Raw genomic sequence first — 20,377 nt, forward strand, 5'->3', positions numbered from 1 at the left:
CTGCTCAGTATAGATCAATATTTAAAACTTTATAAATAAGTGACGTTCGGTCTTAAGTCGAGCGTTCGTCCTCAATGACGTTCGGCCTCATGTCGAGCGTTCGTCCTTATTGTTGATTCGACCTTATGTCGAACGTTAGTTCTAGAGAGCGTTCGTCCTTATACTGAACGTTCGTCCAAAGTTGGCGTTCGGTCCTATACCGAAACGCTCGTCCTATAAAGCGCTTGGGTTATAACCAGCGTTAGTGCTGATTCGTGCTTGGTCATTGACCTAGCGTTCGTCCACAGCAGGGTTCGGTTTCTAACTGAACGCTCGTCCTTATTATTGAATTCTGAGCGAACGTAATTGACGTTCGTCCAAAGTAAATTTCTGATCGTTCATTCATTGACAGTAAGAGTTGTTTCTGTACTTTAAATATTCTGGTTATTTATCTAAGTTATTCTGTAAGATAATTATTTCTTTTGATTCAACCTAAAGTTCTTGTACTCAACATCTTCTAAGTATTATTCTGAACTTCTAAATTCAATCTCATCTAAATTCTTTAAGAATTCTTAATGTCCATCAGTGAATAAGAGTTCGTTTCTTTTGTTCAGAAACGTGAAATCAAAGGTTCTGTAATAAGTTCGTTTTATTTGAGTAAAGAATGCATGACGTTAATGTTAAGAGAGTGGAACACAGAATGAAAATGTGAAAATGAGAAATGTTTAATGTGGACGAATGATATGTTGAACGAATTATTGGAATTGGATTTTTACGAGCGTTCCAGGGAGGAACGTCTCTTATATGATTGAATATTGAATTGGTAAGGTATGACTGTGGTTAGTTAATGCTGGCTTGGTCCATCCTGATATTCCGTGATACACCTCTTCAAGTAGAAGGGGGTAGTCATGCGTGGGAATGGCAGGAGGTCCTTAGTCCATAAGTTAACATGGGCGACGTAAGAACGGACTTACCTCGAGTGGCAGCTGTTTGGTGTTACCCAGTTACTACACCACTCGGGTGCAAGGACGCCTGTAACTACATGGTTCATACAGTCCGGACGGTCTGTCTTATTATATGCCTTTATATGATTATTATTTGATGAATTACATGCTGTATGTGTGTTTAGAAATGTAACTGTATGTGTTGATTGTATAAATTAAATATTATAAGCTTACCCTTGCATTTCCATTGTGTTGTCTACTGTACATGTATACTCCGTCTTGTCAAATGCAATGATCATCCGTTGTGGATGTGAGCAGATGGTGGTGCATCCCTTGAAGCAATGCTGGAAGAAGAAAATTTGGACGACTCCAATCTGGTTGAAGTTGAAGTAAAGGCCGAGCCTTAGAGTGCTCGTTTGATTTAGGCTGTACATGTTAGCATAGTTATAACGTTCGGCCACCTATTTTGTAAGGCCGTTCGTCTCATTCATCTCTGATTGTATTTTGGTGCACGTTAGTTTATGTATTTAAGAGCGTTCACTCTTGGTTTTATTGTATGCGTTTACACGCGTCCTCTGTACTGATGCCGTTAGGCTTTTCAATCCAGTTTTAAATGCAAAGACTGTTTGTGATTACTGTTAATTGTAATTAATTCTGAATTATAGTGATTACTGTATTTTGGGATGTTACACTTGGATTTGAGTCAGCAAAAAGGGAATGACAAGTGGCAAAAGATGAGAGGTTGAGTACTTTAAAATAAAATTACATTAGTTTTGAAACATTGATTTTTAACTCATTCCTCTTGTCTGAGAAACCATTCCTCTTCCTGCAAGCTCTCTCCTCCCCCTATATCTTCTCCCTTTCCCTTCTTCACACTGAACCATTAAATTCTCGATTAGGTGCTGCCCCAACGATCACAAAGTTGCGGGTCTTGCTCTTAGTCGATCAATTTCTCTAATCAGAACCGGTAAGAAAACCCCCTTTCTCATGTGCCCTAGGGTTGTAAGCATGTGATTGAACTTGTTGCATGCAACCCATTTCGTTTTCTTCCGTAATCTAGCTTCTATTGGGTTCTAAGATTCGTTTTCTATCATCAATTGATGATTTATAGGTGATTCTAACATTTTGAGAGTGCAAGCAAGTGGTCTAGGGTTCCTACTTGAGCTTGGTTGTCTACACTAGAGGTAAGGGGAGCTAGTTCTACTTTTGATTTTACTGTGTGGAGTGAATGCATGATAAAATTTGTAGTGGTTTGTGGTGGAAGCATGAACTTGGTTCTAGCTAAACTTGAAATGCATGTATGGAAGTGTGTGTTATGTGTATTTGGTGATTGATGTCTATAAACTGTTTGGAATGACTTAGAATGATGGAATTGTGTATGTTGGAACTGTTTTAGCGTGAAAATTCTGTGGTAGTGCTGTTAGAAAGGAAATAGTCTTTAGGGTCAATTTTAGGCCATTTTAGAGGAAGTGAGGTAGGGATTTTGAGTAAATGAAGGCTGCAGTGTTCCTAGACTGTTTGGGCAGCCTAGACAAGTCCATTGTGACTTGTTAGAAACATAAGAGTGGTCGGAAACATGTTCCAAGTAGTAGAATCAAATTTGGGTCCCTAAGTTGTTGAAGTTAGTGTTTTGGAGCTGAAAGTGAACTTTAATCACTTAAAAATGGTAGTAGGAATGCTTAGAATCAGTTGGACAAGTTTAATTAAGTCTAAAACGAGAATTAAGAGTCTAAGAAGTTGAGAAAAGTGGTTAGAAATGGTCAAAGGGAGGTTCTGTTACCATTATGCAGAATTCTGCATAATTCTGCAGAATTCTGCAGAATGCGCAAACTGACCGTTCGTCCATGTCGGATTTGAACGCTCGGTCATGCCATGTGCTGAGTGACGTTCGGTCAAATGTTGGTTTGATTAGCGTTCGTCCTTGTCTGGGGAGCGTTCGGTCTTAGGGGATGATATTAACAGCGTTCGGTCATTGGTTTAAATAACGATCGCTCAAGTTATGGTTTAGTAACGATCGCTCAGGTGTTGGTTAGTAGCGTTCGGTCAGAGGTTGAATTAGTAGCGAGCGTCCATAAGTAATAGCGAGCGTTCATGTTGGTGGCGTTCGGCCTTGGTTTAGTTGCGATTGTGAGTGTTCGGCCTTAAGTTTGTATTCTTAGGGTTGAATCTTAAGCGTCCGGTCTTGATATTGGTTAGTGATCGCTAGCGCTCGGTCTTCATGTTTGATCGTTGAGCGTTCGTCCAAACAAAGTCCGCCCAAGGGATTTTGACGTTCGTTCAAACAGTGTCCGACCAATGGGTTTTGGACGTTCGTTCAAACAGTGTCCTCCCAAGGGCTCTTGGCGCTCGTCCAAATAGTGTTCGTCCAGTGGTGATATTTTCTGTTATGTTTTCTCTCATTCCAATAAGTTATGTTATTTAAATATTTCGGTTACAATTTATGAATGCATCTTCATGTGATCCAGATTGGTTGAAAGTGTATGGTTATAAGTGGTTTATGATGTACATTGTTGATCCAAAAGGAATATCATAAGATTTAAAATGGTAGGATTGAATCGGAAATTTAGATCTCTCGGTGGGATCAGTTAGTGTATTGAATGAATGTAAGAGGCTTCCATATGGGGGTTATCCCTAACACTCCAACGGTCTTTCATTCTCACTTAGAGAGGATTGACGCGTGTGGTGGGAGTAGTGGGAGGTCCTAGGGTAGACGCTATCACTGGAGGTCTATTCCGCGGTAACGGACTAGCCTTGTGTATGGTCGGGTGGAACCCCTCGGCAATGGCTTTGCAAAGCAGTAGAGGCCATCACAAGTGCACAACCCGCCCCAGCTCTACATACATTCTATGTCCGGACGTGTCTAGAGTCTTAACATGATAGGATGCTTGTCTTGATGAGTTTTATGAAATGAATGCTTATGTTTATGATGACTAAGGTCACTACAGGAAAAAGCGTTATTATCGACGGTTATTTACCGAGGGCCTTTAGACCTTCGGAAAAATTTTGTGGACATAATATACCGAAGGCATGTAGGCCTTCGGTAATGTCAGTTATAGGTTAAATCAGAAATTTGGGTTTTTTTGCCCCAAATTCTCAAATTTCAGAATTCCCCCTCTCCCCTTCTCTCGTCTCCCCAATTTTAGAGATCCCTCTCTCCCCTTCCCTGTCTTTGCCCTAAGTTGAGGTTGGTCACCGTAAGCCATTGTTGTGTTCCTAACGCGGAGGTGGGTTCGTTGGTGGCTAGGGTTCGTGGCGCTTGCGGTAGGGTGGTGACTCGTGGAAGTTGGCGTTTACGTCAGGAGTGGTGGCGGTCAGTCGATTCAACATTGCGGTTTCACGGTGCACGTTTGGTGGTGTGGATGTTGATGGAGGTTCGTTGGTAGGTGGCGCTCTTTCATTCCCTGCTCTCTATTCCACCACTGCTCGTCGTGCTCAATTGCCACAAGAAAAGGTCGTGTTTTTGTATGATGTGAGATTAGTCTTCAACTTACTGACTAGTTGTACTAATGTAATGTTGTTGTATCCTGTGTTGAGTGCATAATTGCTTGTGGTAGATTGTATATTAGATTTGGGTTGTATGTGAGGATGTTGGCTGGTGCATACTTCATCTTGGGTGTGAATGCTTTAGTAGTGAGTAAATGTTATTTGATGAGTGTTGCCTGTATGTGATATTACAAAGTGCCTTTGTACCTGTCGTGGTGCCTCATTAACCTATTAAGGGTGTCTCTATTGTGCATCCTTCCTGTCTATTCTAGTGGTTATTTATGGGTTAATAGTTAGTGTATTTATGGATTAAAGTTGACTGAAATTAACTAGATGCTATCTTGGGCAGTTTATTTGGAGACTGGTACAATTTTGATTGGTGACTGATGTTTTTTATTTCCTGTTTCTTAGAGATAAGAAATATAAAAGTGAATATGTGTACTATGTTCTACATGTACAATGATGATAGAATGTGGAATGATTGGGTTAAATCGTGTAAAATTGTTGCTGGAGTCATGAAATAGATGTTTTAAATGTGGAAGTGATAAATGCCAAGATTTAATCCATGTGTATTGTAATAATGTGCTTGAAAGTGAAGAGAGCATGGTGCTGTGAGCAATATTGCGTTATTGGAATGTTGTCCTGTCACTTTTAAATGCATTAAATCAATTGATGGATGATAATCAAATGATAAATGTTGTAGTATAGGTAAATAAAACTGAGTTATAGGTAAGTTTGAATAAAGTTGCATGATCGATGTACTGTGTCTCTTTATATGTATAGTTAATATAAGTTGGCTATGGATGCTTTGGTTGTGTGTGATCGGTGCAATCATAAATGTTGTGAGTACTATAATATGACATGAATGGTTAATCTTTGGATTTCATATTAGATGCTACACATCAGTTATTGTGACTGCATGAACTCTGTTGCTGAATAGGATAATGTTGACCATGGAATTTGAAGGTTATTTCATTTGGAAGTGGCAATGAATTTGGGCAAGATTAATAACCTATTGAAAATTATTCCAGTTGTTGAATGGTAGATACTAGGTTTAGAGGTATGTTTGAAAAGTAGTAAGTCGTTGGTGTTAAAAAAAATTTGAATTAGCCTAGATGATGTGGGCCATATGGTGGGATTAATAGGACATTGACAGGGGAGGGATTTTGGTACGTTGGAATTAATAAGGGGTGGGACCCTTTGTGTACTTATGATGATATAGATTTAATGTAATTAATAAAAGGCCTAGGTAAGTACGTAAACAAATGAGGTTGATGATAGAAAACGAATCTTAGAACCCAATAGAAGCTAGATTACGGAAGAAAACGAAATGGGTTGCATGCAACAAGTTCAATCACATGCTTACAACCCTAGGGCACATGAGAAAGGGGGTTTTCTTACCGGTTCTGATTAGAGAAATTGATCGACTAAGAGCAAGACCCGCAACTTTGTGATCGTTGGGGCAGCACCTAATCGAGAATTTAATGGTTCAGTGTGAAGAAGGGAAAGGGAGAAGATATAGGGGGAGGAGAGAGCTTGCAGGAAGAGGAATGGTTTCTCAGACAAGAGGAATGAGTTAAAAATCAATGTTTCAATTTTTATTTTAAAGTACTCAACCTCTCATCTTTTGCCACTTGTCATCCCCTTTTTGCTGACTCAAATCCAAGTCCTTACACAGATTCTGCAAAATCTCACCATTTTGTTTCAATAACTTTAGTAGAAAATATCATTTTTTTTTGGAAGCGAAGAATATAAAGCAAGTGATCGTTGGGGCAGCACCTAATCGAGAATTTAATGGTTCAGTGTGAAGAAGGGAAAGGGAGAAGATATAGGGGGAGGAGAGAGCTTGCAGGAAGAGGAATGGTTTCTCAGACAAGAGGAATGAGTTAAAAATCAATGTTTCAATTTTTATTTTAAAGTACTCAACCTCTCATCTTTTGCCACTTGTCATCCCCTTTTTGCTGACTCAAATCCAAGTCCTTACACAGATTCTGCAAAATCTCACCATTTTGTTTCAATAACTTTAGTAGAAAATATCATTTTTTTTTGGAAGCGAAGAATATAAAGCAAAATAAAACAAAATCCAGCTGCTTATGTCTCATCTTTGTCTCCTTTTTGTCTCTGCCATAGATTGACCTGAGGATGGAATACGTCAGCCCAGAAGGACTTCGACTCGATGGTCGCAGACCCATGGAGGTACAGCTATTATTTTTTTCTTGGGCTTTTTTTTTTCCTCCTTTTTTTCTTCACTTAATATTCATTCCAAAAAAGGTTCCTTTAGATCTTTCAAGAATACTCATGAAGCGTATGAAATGCGGAGTATTAATAAATAATAATATCCTACATGAATTCTTACATAGTCATGAATTACTGAAGCTTTATGTTAATTAGTATATATAAGATCTGCAGATAGTTCTGCATATGGGTTATACATAGATGAGCCATGCCATGGGTAATGGAAATGTGTAAGGGCACATTTTGAACTGCAAAAAAACATATAAACAGATTAGAAGCAGTCAATAACCTTAGTTCTGATAAACATTAAAACCTATCACTTAAAAGCTACAAATGTTGTAGTTTGCCAAATGATAAAAGTAAGAAAATGGAGGGTTCTAACCCTAAGGATGTCTAACCAACCTTTTTTAGTGAGATATATGAACTTGGTCCTATGACAAAATGAGCTAATTGAAAGCAGCATTTTAAGGTCTGGCCTATGGAATTCAGTCCTATTTAACAGCTGTGATTTGGACATGATTTTGGGATTCGACTATTTAAAATGAGGAGATGCACTTTAGAGGATAAGGTGAAGTTATTACTATTTATTAAAAATTTAGTATTTAAGAGTGTGATAAAATATATGTACATGTATAAGAAACTATGAAGTTATTAAAATCTCAATGACTATTACTGCAGTTTATCCTCTAAAGTGTTATTCCTTCACTGCAGAGGATCTAAATCTATGATTTTATATTTCTTTCTCTACTGATCTTTTGCCTTTAACTTTTTCTCCTCTCTTTATGGTATATTGTAGATGCGACAAATTCGTGCAGAAATTGGTGCTGTATCCAAAGCAGATGGGTAAATGAATTTTAGCTTTTTAGAAAATTAAGTTGTGATATCATTTGAAGCATTTGACCATAAAGTTTTTTTATTTTGAAAACAGTTCTGCCATGTTTGAGATGGGTAATACAAAAGTTATTGCTGCTGTCTATGGCCCTAGAGAGGTACTGTTTAATTATTTACCTTGCTAATGAAAATTTGTCTATGTAATTTAAGGATTGTTAACTATCCTTTTTCAGTGTTAGTTGGTTTAGACATTTAAAAAACTTTGATGTTGTAGTTGAGCTTTAGATGATTTGCTGTTTTTCTTTAGTAACTTCTCTGCATTTCAGGTGCAAAATAGAAGCCAAATAACCAACCATGCTCTGGTAGTTTTTCTTTTTCTAAGTTTTGTTGTCTGTATTTATATGAATTGTAACAAAAACTTAATTGTTGCTTATGTGCAATGTATGTCTATAGGTTCGGTGTGAGTACAGCATGGCTAATTTTAGCACTGGAGATCGCATGAGGAAATCAAAGGGTGACAGGTTTTGCTCATTTACTTGCTTTTGTTTAACTTCCTATTCTTTTTGACCTTTCACTTATTTTTTATATATTCGTAGTTTTATACTTATCAAAATGGTATTGGAGCATAGACTACTAGGATGATAGTGAATGTTGCATTAGTAGAATCTATCTTAAGAGTGCCTTGTAATTTGTAAATTGGACTTTTTGATCTTTTTACTGAGGTAAGAATTTAATAGCAATGGTGGTAATGCATGTTTAGACTTTTAGAGTATAAATTTTGATTATTAATTAGTAATATATATATTATTAATTAGTAATATATATATATATATATATATATATATATATATATATATATATATATATATGCATTCGTTCATGTGATACAGTATAATTTTTTGTTTAATCTTGCATTCATAATTTTCTATGTAACAACTATCTTGCTATCCACTAACGTATTGTAGTGTTTTTGGGGCTGGCTGCTCCATGCCTTTGATATAGCTGACTACAGGCTCAGCAATGGGTTATGTATCATAAAACAATGAAAAGCTTAACCCCATGCACCCTTTTACTGCCTTTTCTCATTTTTAATCTTTTTTGCAAGCTTTGACTTTTTTGAGTAATCTTTGGCCAAAACTCACTGAATAGTTTTGAATGGCTTAACTATCAATGTTTGCAGATATAAATGTTATCCTGTTTTGCTTTTCCTTCATAGTTTTAATATGGTTCTCATTGTAAGGTTCTCTTACAGAAGGATAATAGGATCACTTCTTATTTTTTACTACGTGATTTGAAGTTCTCATTCTACAGGAGATCAACTGAAATTTCCCTGGTTATTCGGCAAACCATGGAAGCATCTATATTGACACATCTATTGCCTCGATCTCAGGTTTTATTACACATTAAGAACTTATTTTGTCATGTGCTTTGCTTTCCCCTAGTCCTCCCTAATGTTTTACTTATTAAATTTGCAGATAGATATATATGTCCAAGTTCTCCAAGCAGATGGAGGTAACTAAGACTTGATAATGGGATCTTGTGATTCTCTTCTGTCATTGCCATTTTATTTTCTCTCTTTACTCATTTAATATGTACATTAATTTTGGGTGATGTTGACATGTCTTTTATAGGAACTAGATCTGCTTGTATAAATGCTGCAACTTTGGCCCTTGCCGATGCTGGGATCCCTATGCGTGATCTTGTAACATCCTGCAGTGCCGGATACCTTAACAGCACAAGTCTGCTTGGTATATATCTGTATTTACTCTAAATTTGAACTGGCTAAATACAAGTGTGGTATGTCTGTTTTGTTTCTGTCTACTTCTGATGCACGGGCTGCCCTAATTATTAAAGGTTTCTGAATGTGTACAGATTTGAACTATGTAGAAGACAGTGCTGGAGGTCCTGATGTAACCCTAGGAATTCTGCCAAAGTTGGATAAAGTAACACTGCTTCAGGTTAATTCATGTCTTGTTATTTTCTCTGTATCTATTGTGTAGTCAACCAGGTAAATTAGTTCAACAGAAAGGAAAACTTTTTATTGCTCTCTCAGTCATTGGTACTCACGTAGTAAAGAGTCTGGTGGTGTTGAAGCTGTAATTCCTCTTCCTTCAAAAACTGTTCTTGTTATTAGAGATTTTGGAGAGAACAGTAGAGTTTTAACCCTTGATTACTCGAGGGAATAGGTGCATGTTCGGAAATCCCCAAAAGAAGCTTATCTAAGCTCGCCTCAGATTTAACAACTTAATAGTTTGCTGTACACATGAATCTTTTTTCAAATATCAGTTGTTTTTTAATCAACAGATACTTCTTACGAAGGTTCCTGATAGAGTGATTTGCTGTTGTACCCTTTGATGGAGTTATGTTATGACAAATCTTCTTTTTAGTCTGAGTTAATGTTTGATCAAGTGTAACTTAATTTTCACTAGTATCATACTTGGTAACTCTTTATTTGGAATTCCAGTTCAGCATCTTTTACTTTTTTAGTTGCAGATCTTTTGTTGATACTTTAAATTTTGACTGAAGAAATATAGTTGATATATTCTTTCCGCCACCTTATTATAGGATGAAATTCATGTATGGTCCACAAAACAGAGAGGGAGGGTAACTTCATTTGATGGGGCTGGCATAGATTTTTTCCAATGACAGTTTATCAGTCAGTTTATTGCTCTCATTCTTAGATTGATATTATGGAGTTAAATTTGTTTCGAACACGTGCCACTATGTAAAGGCTGGTTGAGATTGTGAACCTTCAAAGTTTTAATCAGAAATTTACTACTATCATTATTATGAAAAGCATGCAATGCTTTTCTTTTCTCATCCAGCTTATTTCATTCGTTCACTCCCTGCCATATTCCGTAGTTTAGAATGGAAAAGCTCCTAGTTTAATTTTATTTGCACTAATTACTGTTGTTACTGTCTATAGATGGATTCTAAACTACCAATTGACATTTTGGAAAATGTTATGCAACTGGCAATCGAAGGCTGCAAAGCAATAGCAAACTACATTCGAGAAGTAAGAACCTGCTGACACTTTTGTGATTATACTAAGAGGAGTCCAAACAAGTTTTACATTAATTTCACTGCTTAAATCCTGTTTCTTTGTTGGCTGACAGATTTTGCTGGAGAACACAAAGCAACTGGAGTATCGACGAGGTGTATAGTTTTTATAGCAGAAATGATGCTATGATTATTATTACCTGTGGTCACGGTTTTCCAGATTTGTAGGTCTGTTCTTTCAGCATTTGTGCTTTTTTTTGGTTATGGAGGAGAATTCTCTTGTATTTACGTGGAACAATTTTGTTTTTAGCATACGGTGCTGAATAAAACGGAAAATTGTTGTAGAATTCGTTTCTCATTTCTGTCACCTTATCACTATGAATAAAAGGTAGCAAAATTATGATTTATTTTGGGACCACTTTCTGAATTTCCACCAATCCCCCAAAATAAGACGTGTAGAATGGAACTAATGATCTGACACTTCAACGAATGAAGAATTAATGATTGAAGTTAGAATCGAAATAATCATTGGGTTGGTGGAGTGTGTGTACATGGTGATTGCATCCTCAGAAAAAGCAATGACATCAGTATTGACAATTTAATTGCTAACTAATTTCAATGGTTAGTTTCCTAAATTTCCTTTTTGGGTACGATACAGTTTGATAAAGACAGCTTTGGTGTTAAATGTTTGTATTGCAGTTAAAGTCTTGATATAACGAGTTAAACTGATTAATTATGTAAATATAAAAAGTAAATAATTTATAGTAATTTCTAAATCCTGGTAAATATAAAGTAATTTAATTAAGTTAACATTTTTTTATTTCTTTTAAATACGTATGCTAGAGCGGAATACTGAAGTTTTTTGGTAGAGTTGAATACTGTAAGTTTGAAACATCACTAATACAGATTTAGAAGAAAAAAAAGTATTTGAAGTAATAATATTGTATGGAAAAATGTTAATTTTTCTGGGAAAAAAATTTCACAGAAAAAGTTAACCTGAAAGTTAATGATCAAGAGAATTTTAGGATTATTTCTATGGTAAAGGAAAGTATTTTGATGGTTGAGTTTGTTTTCAACTAATACCAGACTTCATTAAAAAATATATTATAATACTAACTATTTATAAAAATAAGTTTGAAGTTATGAGAATTATGAATGGAGAGTGATATAACGAGAATATAATTGAACACAAAAATTTTACCTCTTAAAAGAAACCACTGGTAAATGATGAAAAAATTAAGATAATTATAAGTGCAGATGAACATATGAAGCTCAGTTGGAAAAAAGTAAATACCGATTCATAGTTTGAATAACCAACCGCAATGTCTCGAATCTCAAGCAGGAGAAGTGCTATTGCTTTTTGACGCACCACTTTTGACCCACTTTATTGAATACAGACATGAATTCAATTACATCACAGTCAACATCAGAATTCTTGACAATGTCATTCAATTGTAAACATCATTTATAATAAAAATATTGACTTCTAGATTACTTTAAAAGCCATTTATAGCATAATTCAGCCAACTAACCATGAAATAAAAACAGTGATAGTATACAAAATTTATGTGAAGGTTATTGAATTATGCACGTATCACTGTAAAATGGAAAATGCCAAAAAAAGATGCATGATCACATTGTCCACTAATCACTCGTTTTATCTCTGTCATGAGAGGCAGATCATAGCCGTAACCATCCAATATAAGCAAATTGGAACACCAAAGCTAAATTATCCATGCCGTGGAACATATCATCAAATCCATGGAGAGAATAAACTCGGCACCAACTCAACAAATCTAATGCTTAAAGAAGGAGCATCCATAGCAGAACAGAAGGAACCAACTGACTAATGACCTGGTAACACTTGAAAGCCATTCTCACAAAAAACATAGGCCTCTATAAAGCACTATTTCTAGCCTAAGATCATAACAACATAAAACCTGACACTCCTACTGAACAGCACTATTTCTACAACTAGATGCTGCTACATTGCTGGATGTAGTAGCAGCATTAACTTAGACCCATTTTGTACAATTCCTCAAAGACCACTTCTGTCAAGACCAAGACGGTCACTGCAAAAACTTGATGGCACAACTGATAGCTGCAGCCGACCGGTCCATTCCTCTCCCAGGCTTCAAGCTCACCGGTTTCTCTATCACCGCCCCGTCAACACAAAGCATCTGTTTGTACTCTTCATCACCAAAATCTACCATGGATTTTGATTTCTTTTCCCATGGATTCCACACAGCTGAACACACCATAAAAGTTAAGATGAAAAGGGACTGATTTTATATTTTCTACAACTCGAAACCTTATCTACGTTTGTATTTTGTTTGTGGAAAAAATTTGCTACTTAGAGCTTACCAACATCAGGGAGACCTTCCTTCCTTATAACAAATGTTCGCTTCTTCTCATGATCTAGCACTGCAATTATGTTTGGAGAGCTAAGATAAACTCGATCCGCCTGCCATGAAGGAAGTATGGATATTAAAAACATCTTCATTAGCCTTCATTGTGTCAAAACCAAAAGACTTTAGTAGTGGATACTGTGTGTGATTGACAAAACTGCAGCATAGGCCAGGAATATAGTGCTCTATTTATCTCAACCTGAAGTAATAGCTTAAATTGCAGCATGGAACTATAAATGTCTACATTTTGTTAACATCAATATAACCTAGAAGGGTTTACCTCAGATTCAAATGTTATTGCATCTCCTTGTTCAGTAAATCGTTCTTTTTTGAAAAGGTTGTCTAGGTAGTCCAGTGTCTCCAGACCTTCAATCCTTATCTCACTATAAAAATTGTTAATGTGACGTTAATAATGATTGTCAATCTTAAAATAAAATTTCCTGTTCTAAAACAATCAAAAGAGAGGTAGTTCAAGTAAAAATATGTAAACAAGAATCTATATAGGTAACAAGCATTGCAAACAGTAGTTTGCTTCAAATGCTTACAAATTCTATAGGCTGTGTAAGAACTTTGTACTTTCATTACGACTGATCACTTGTTTACATATTTCCCGATAACTGACATGAATAAAACTCATAATTCCAGTATTCGGAGAAGAATCCACCTAATATATAGAGTATCCATGCTAGTTTCAAATGATTAGAGTGTAAGTTGTTATTAGTTTCTAAAGAAGAGAAACAGTCCTCTAAGATCTGCTTGAATGTTAAAATCCCACAATTTAAAGCATTCAGCAAATGCAGAAACTACACGTTTCAGAACAAAAACCAAATATATTTGTCTACTATAAATATTGAACAAGGAAGTACCATTAGTGCTAATAAAACTCCGATCAAGTGTTCAGCAATCAATTTACTATGGAAAAGAAAAATGATGGTTGGACATCATCCCACACACTCAGAAAAGGGAATGCAGACCAAGTACAACAAAGAATTATCCATACCTAATGTCAGAAACCAATAAGTATGTGTGATCCGCGAATGAGAAACTAAATGGCTTGCCATTTATATTCCTGACTCTAGATATCAAAGTCAAGTCCCCATCTGCTGCAAGAGACACCCGAAGACGGAATTCAAAACTGGTACAATTATTAAACAATCGTTAGATTACTACTGCTTGAAATTTACTGCCAAACACAGGAAAAAGTAATATCGAGTGCATATATGCCAGATTCAAATTATCAAACACATGGAGAGTGGATATCCCTGTTATACTGTCACATCATGCTATTCATACCTGTGTGGCCAGCACTTCATATCTTCTTCAGATGATTTTAGCACCAGGTCAATGAAGGATTTCCCACTGGAGTCATTCCCAGGAAGAGGAGGAGGGTTTTCATCAATTGCCCACATTCTATTTCTTGCAAAACCATGCTGCTCCAGCGATCCACAGTTTCCAAACTGTGAAACAAATTCAGCTCAAAATATGTAAGTATGCATGTTACAAGTTATATAAAATGAACGTAAAAAGGAATAAGCTTGCCTGTGGAAAACACATGGGAATTCCTCCTCGAATTGCTTTTGGAGCCTTGAAAATTGCCTACAGATAATGGAAAAGGAAACAAAACAGTTAGTTATTACTACTTGCCTCTTTAAAAAGTATAATTGATTAAAGTTCTGTGTTCCTACAAAAGCATCAGTTAAGAAGTTGGTTTTGCCGTCAAAGTTTTTCATTATACCAGTATTCAACCCCAGTGGTTCCAAAGGACAAAAGCACTACAATGCACCATTCTTCCCTGTTTTTCTCTTGCATCGATGTGATTGATGGACAGCATAGAATACTATGATTCATCAAAATCCAAACTCTTCTTAAATTTATTGATTATTTGGGCAAATGCCCTTCACATGCCAGTTGCAATATAATGCAGATTATCCCAAAATGAAAATTTTCAGAAAGCAAGATTATGAAATATTGACATGTTTTCCTTATCAGCGCTGACAACTAACAAAATTCATATAATTTAAAATGTACAAATTGATTTTCAATCAAAATTGAAAGACATACCTTGCTGCTTGTGAATAGAAGTTCTTCCCCGTGCTCATTCCGCCATGAAGTGACCTGCGCCCCATGTAAGCTTACCTAATTTCGAGAAAAAGCAGTTAATCTAAGTAATCGTAGTAATTAAATTACTCAAACTACAAATATCTTTACAGACCAAGTTATCCACATCAAGAATTCGCATTGGATGTCATAGTAAATTTTAAAATCATAACTTTACCAAATGTTAAAACCGACACCAGTTTTGCAATGAACAATTTCTCACCCGTGCCGAAGAACCCCTTGGGGTCCGAAGCAGAACTTGATCAATTCCATTCCAGTCCTTTGTAATTTCAGTTGCTGCTCTATAGTCCCATACGGCTGCAGAATGCCCATTCAAATTAATGCAGATCCTAAATTTCTTCAGCAAAATCCTATTAAGCTTCTCAAATTCGGAACATGCAAATGCCAGAGGATTGAAGGGGTCTCCACCTCACACCTATACCGTAACAAACACGTGAATTAGCCTCCTCGTCAGTTAAATCCAAAATCCCAACACCCAATTTCACTGAAAATTTCTTCTCACTGGTATGATTCAGATCTACGGAACAATAGACCTATTTAAACAAGAATCTGGAATGTGTGATAGAATTCCACGAAAACTCCAGAAAGCCAAGAGCAGAAACATTACACTGAACATTTAGCAATTGAATACCAATCTACCTGGTACACATCCAAACATGTCCTTAAAACTTGTCAGATTCACAGCAGAAAAAGACAATTAAACACTGAAAAAACATAATAACTATCAGTAAATAAATAAATCACGCACGCATACATACATATACATACACACACATACATATATTACAGCTGTAATAAAATTAAAATTTTCTTTAATATAAGCAGAATACAATCACCATAATTTCTTCAGGAAAATTCAAATTAAGGAAGAAAAACCTGTAACATCCCAAAATACAGTAATCACCATAAATCAGAATTAATTACAATTAACAGTAATTATAAACAGTCTTTGCATTAATCCAGAAACAAAAGCCTAAACGGCATCAGTACAGGGAACGCTTATAAACGCATACAAGGAAAACCAAAACGGACGTTCTTATATGCACAAAACAACGTACGCAAAATAGGGGGATACACGATTAAGACGAACGGCCTTACAAAATACTTGGCCGAACGTTCTTTAAGCACTAACATTTACAATTCCTATTCTAACGAGCACTCTAAGGCTCAGCCTTTACTTCAACGTCCACCAGATTGGCTTCATCCAAATTTTCTTCTTCCAGCACTTGCTCAAGGGATGCACCACCATCTGCTCACATCCACAACGGATGATCATTGCATTTGGACAAGACGGATATACATGAACAGTAGACAACACAATGGAAATGCAAGGGTAAGCTTATAATATTTAATTTATACAATCAACACATACATTTACATTTCAAAACACACATACAACATGTGATTCATCAAATAGTAATCATAGAAAAATGTAATATAAGACAGACCGTCCGGACTGTATGAACCATGTAGTTACAAGCGTCCTTGCACCCGAGTGGTGTAGTAACTGATCAAATCTCCCAGCTGCCACTCGAGGTTAACCCTATCTGCCCGAAGTACTCAATGGACTAGGGTCTCCTGCCATTCCCACGCATGAATACCCCCTTCTACTTGAAGAGGCGTATCACGGAATATCAGGATGGACTGCGAGGCTTAACTTATCCAGGTTCATACTTTACCATTCAATATTTCATATTCAGCACATCTGAGACGTTCCTCCTTGGAACGCTCGTTAAAATCCACTTCCAATTATTCATTCAAAATATCATTCGCCCATAATAACCAGTTCCCTTTATTCACATTTTCATTCAGTGTTCCATTCTCTTAACATTAACAACATGCATCCTTTAATCAATTAAAACGAAAGTATTCCAGTTTGTTTGACCACACGTTTCTGAACAAAAGAAACAACTCTTTTCCATTTACGGACGTTAAGAAAACCTAACATATTTAAAGGAGATTGAATTTAGAAGATCAGTATAATACTTAGAAGATTTGGAGTACAAGAACTTTATGTTGAATAAAGAGGATAAATACCTTACAAAATGACTTGGATAAATAATCAGAGTAATTGTAAATCAGAAAACAACACTTACTGTCAATGACCGAACGTTCCATAAATAACCGTGGACGAACGCCAGATACGTTCGCTCAGAATTCAATAATAAGGACGAGCGTTCAGTTATAAAACCGAACCCTACTTGGACGAACGCTGGGTCAATGACCGAGCACAAATCAGAGCGAACGCTTGGTATAAACCGAGCGCTACTTAGGACGAACGCTTCGGTATAAGACCGAGCGCCAATTGGGACGAACGTTCAATATAAGGCCGAACGCTCTGTAGAACGAACGTTCGACATAAGGTCGAACGACATTAAGGACGAACGCTCGACTTAAGGCCGAACGTCATTGAGGACGAACGCTCGACTTAAGGCCGAACGTCACGAATTTATAAAGTTTCAAATATTTATCTATACTGAGCTGAACCGAACGCTCATTCACAAAATGGGGACGCTCGTTCTCGAGCAGAATTCTTTCCAAATGAAAGAATTCCAATCTAAGTTATTTTAATGAAAACCGAACGGTCTAAGACCGTACAGTGACGAGCGTCATTTATCAAAGGGGATGATTAAATTTCAGATTTTTCAACCTTAACAGACTTTTCCAGATTTCAAATTTTCAAACTTTATAACTTTCATTCCAGATTTAATTCACCTTAAACATCATTATCATACAGATCTCAACATTTTAATCATTCCCCAAATATACAATATCCATTCTTCATTCATACATAATCAAATCAACATGCATTTCAAACCACCAACAACATATATATTCCATGCAACCAGTGATCGTTCATGACAGATAAATCAAACCAGAAACCATATCAGATCTCAGTAAACTTTCATAACAGCTAAATCTTCAGATGTATCACACATGCAAATCAAAGCATATAACATACCGTATAAATTAAACATATAAGCTTCCCTTACCTGGATAGCAGTGAACGTTTAACAGTATAATTTGAATCTGTCCAACTATGGCTTTCTACCCGTTAAGCTCTTCCTTACGCTCCTTAACTAAGTCTAACCAAAAAAAACTCAGAAACTCAGATTTTATCCTTGCATGCAACTGAAACAGCGTTCATAGTAACTCCAGAACTAAGGTATGGCTGGGTAACTTACCGGTTACAGGATCAAAAGAGGTTCGGATCAAAATGGAGCTTACTGGCCCGTGAACGTTTCTACGGTTTCAGAAAGTTGATTGGAGTTGAAAGAAGTGAGTAATGGTAGAGAGGAGGTGAAGGTTCTTGGAGAGAAGTTGGAGAAGATGAAGGGGTGAGCTTCGTGAGGAAGAAGGTGAGTGGCGAGAGTGAGAGGAAGTGTTTTTAGAGAAATCATTTTCTCCCCCCACGTCAAACGGTCCTGCACTCACTTACTGCCACCTGTTTCCCACTACAGATTTCCTATAAGGTTCTAAAATGACACATGGCAGGCTTGCATGCGGTGCAAAGTGGGTTTTTAATTTCCCTGAGCCGTGATGTGGCGTGTATTAATGGTGATGTAACAGGGATTTGCAGTGCTAATTTTCTAGGGTCTCACATTCTCCCTAACTACAAAAATTTTCGTCCTCGAAAATTGGAAACTTACCCATAAATAAGTGGGAATACAAATCTCTCATAGCATCCTCCACTTCCCAAGTTGAGTCACCAGTCTTAGCGTCCCACACTATCTTCACTAACCGAACGTCCTTCCCTTTGTGTAGCTTTGTGCGAACGTCTTCAATACGGACTGGCTGTAACTCCAGCGTTCGATCTGGACGTAACTGGATGTCCTCCAACTCCAACACATGAGAAGGATTAGCTATGTACTTCCGGAGTTGGGACACATGGAAGACTGGATGCAGATTTGATAGCTGAGGAGGCAATGCGAGTTCATAGGCTACTGGTCCAATCTTCTTCAATATTTGATACGGCCCTATGAACTTGGGAGACAGCTTCTTTGGACGAACAACTCTGCCTACTCCAGTGATCGGATTCAGCCTCAAAAATACATGATCACCTGCAGCGAATTCCAATGGTCTTCTTCTTCTATCCGCATAGGATTTCTGCCTGCTCAAGGACGTCTTTAATCTATCTTGGATCAATTTAACCTTCTCGGTTGTTTGCTGGATGAGTTCAGGTCCAGTTAGCACGTTCTCTCCCTCTTGGAACCAGCAAAGTGGCGTTCTGCACTTCCTCCCATAGAGAGCTTCAAACGGCGCCATCCCAATGCTAGCTTGAAAGCTGTTGTTATACGTGAATTCCACAAGAGGCAGCACCTCATCCCATGCGCCTAAGTGATCTAGGACGCACGTCCTCAGTAGGTCTTCTAGCGTCTGAATAGTACGTTCGGATTGACCGTCCGTTTGCGGATGATATGCTGAACTCATCTGCAGCTTGCTTCCCAATTCACCTTGTAAAGATTGCCAAAACCGAGAGGTGAATCTCGTGTCTCGGTCAGAAACTATGCTTGAAGGTACTCCATGCAGACGAACAATCTCATTAATATACAACTTGGCCAAATTAGTCATTGACATCTTCAGGTTCACGGCCAAGAAGTGTGCGCTCTTCGTTAATCTGTCCACGATCACCCAGATTGAATCATGATTCCTCACCGTTCGTGGTAGATGAGTCACGAAGTCCATGGAAATGCTGTCCCACTTCCATTCAGGAATTTCCAGTGGTTGAAGCAAACCACCTGGTCGTTGGTGTTCGGCCTTAGCACGCTGGCAAGTTAAGCAAGACGCTACAAATCGTGCTACATCACTCTTCATTCCAGGCCACCAAAACGATTTTCGTAGGTCTTGATACATCTTAGTCATGCCAGGGTGCATGCTAAGACGACTGTGATGAGCTTCCTCCAAAATAATCCGCTTCAGCTCGCCATCGTTAGGAACGCACGTCCTACCCTTGTAACGCAGCATGCCGTCCGTTCCTGTGTTGAAGTCCTTATCTTTATTTGAAACCAGCGCGTTTAATATCTTCACCAGATCTTCATCCTCACGCTGCTTCTTCCAGATTCGATCAAACACATTACTTGATATTCTAAGGTTGCAGCACTTGATGCTGCTCGGTTCTAACTCAAACTGCAACCTTAAATCCCTAAAGCTCTCCACTAAGCTTAACTCTTTCACCATCATAACCGAGACATGCACTGCCTTCCTGCTTAGTGCGTCCGCCACCACATTGGCCTTCCCAGGATGATACAACAGCTCAAACTCATAGTCTTTCAGAAATTCCAACCAACGCCTCTGCCTCATGTTCAATTCCTTTTGATCAAATAAATACTTGAGGCTCTTGTGGTCACTGAAGACTTGGAATGTGGATCCGTATAGGTA

General features: G+C 37.4%; 1 protein-coding gene across 3 annotated transcripts; it reads left to right on the plus strand.

The window, feature by feature from the left end:
• The first annotated feature begins 3,923 nt into the window (after window positions 1-3,923).
• LOC148190552 (exosome complex component RRP41 homolog) lies at window positions 3,924-10,651 on the plus strand. 3 transcript variants are annotated; one of them, XM_088102820.1, is made up of 12 exons: window positions 3,924-4,392; window positions 6,537-6,602; window positions 7,438-7,484; window positions 7,570-7,630; window positions 7,799-7,834; window positions 7,926-7,993; window positions 8,784-8,862; window positions 8,948-8,984; window positions 9,104-9,220; window positions 9,345-9,430; window positions 10,399-10,488; window positions 10,589-10,651. In XM_088102820.1, exons 2-12 carry the CDS (start codon window positions 6,549-6,551, stop codon window positions 10,634-10,636), a joined length of 723 nt encoding a protein of 240 aa, XP_087958946.1. In that variant the 5' UTR covers window positions 3,924-4,392; window positions 6,537-6,548; the 3' UTR covers window positions 10,637-10,651. The 3 variants fall into 3 exon arrangements, with proteins under 3 accessions (XP_087958946.1, XP_087958945.1, XP_087958947.1); XM_088102819.1 differs by having other exon boundaries at window positions 3,929-4,374; XM_088102821.1 differs by having other exon boundaries at window positions 3,929-4,374; window positions 9,360-9,430.
• Window positions 10,652-20,377: the final 9,726 nt, after the last annotated feature.

The sequence above is a fragment of the Vigna umbellata genome, unplaced genomic scaffold (assembly GCF_029865625.1).
Source record: "Vigna umbellata cultivar VRB3 unplaced genomic scaffold, Vumbellata_1.0 scaffold_778, whole genome shotgun sequence".
Classification (NCBI taxonomy): Eukaryota; Viridiplantae; Streptophyta; class Magnoliopsida; order Fabales; family Fabaceae; genus Vigna; species Vigna umbellata.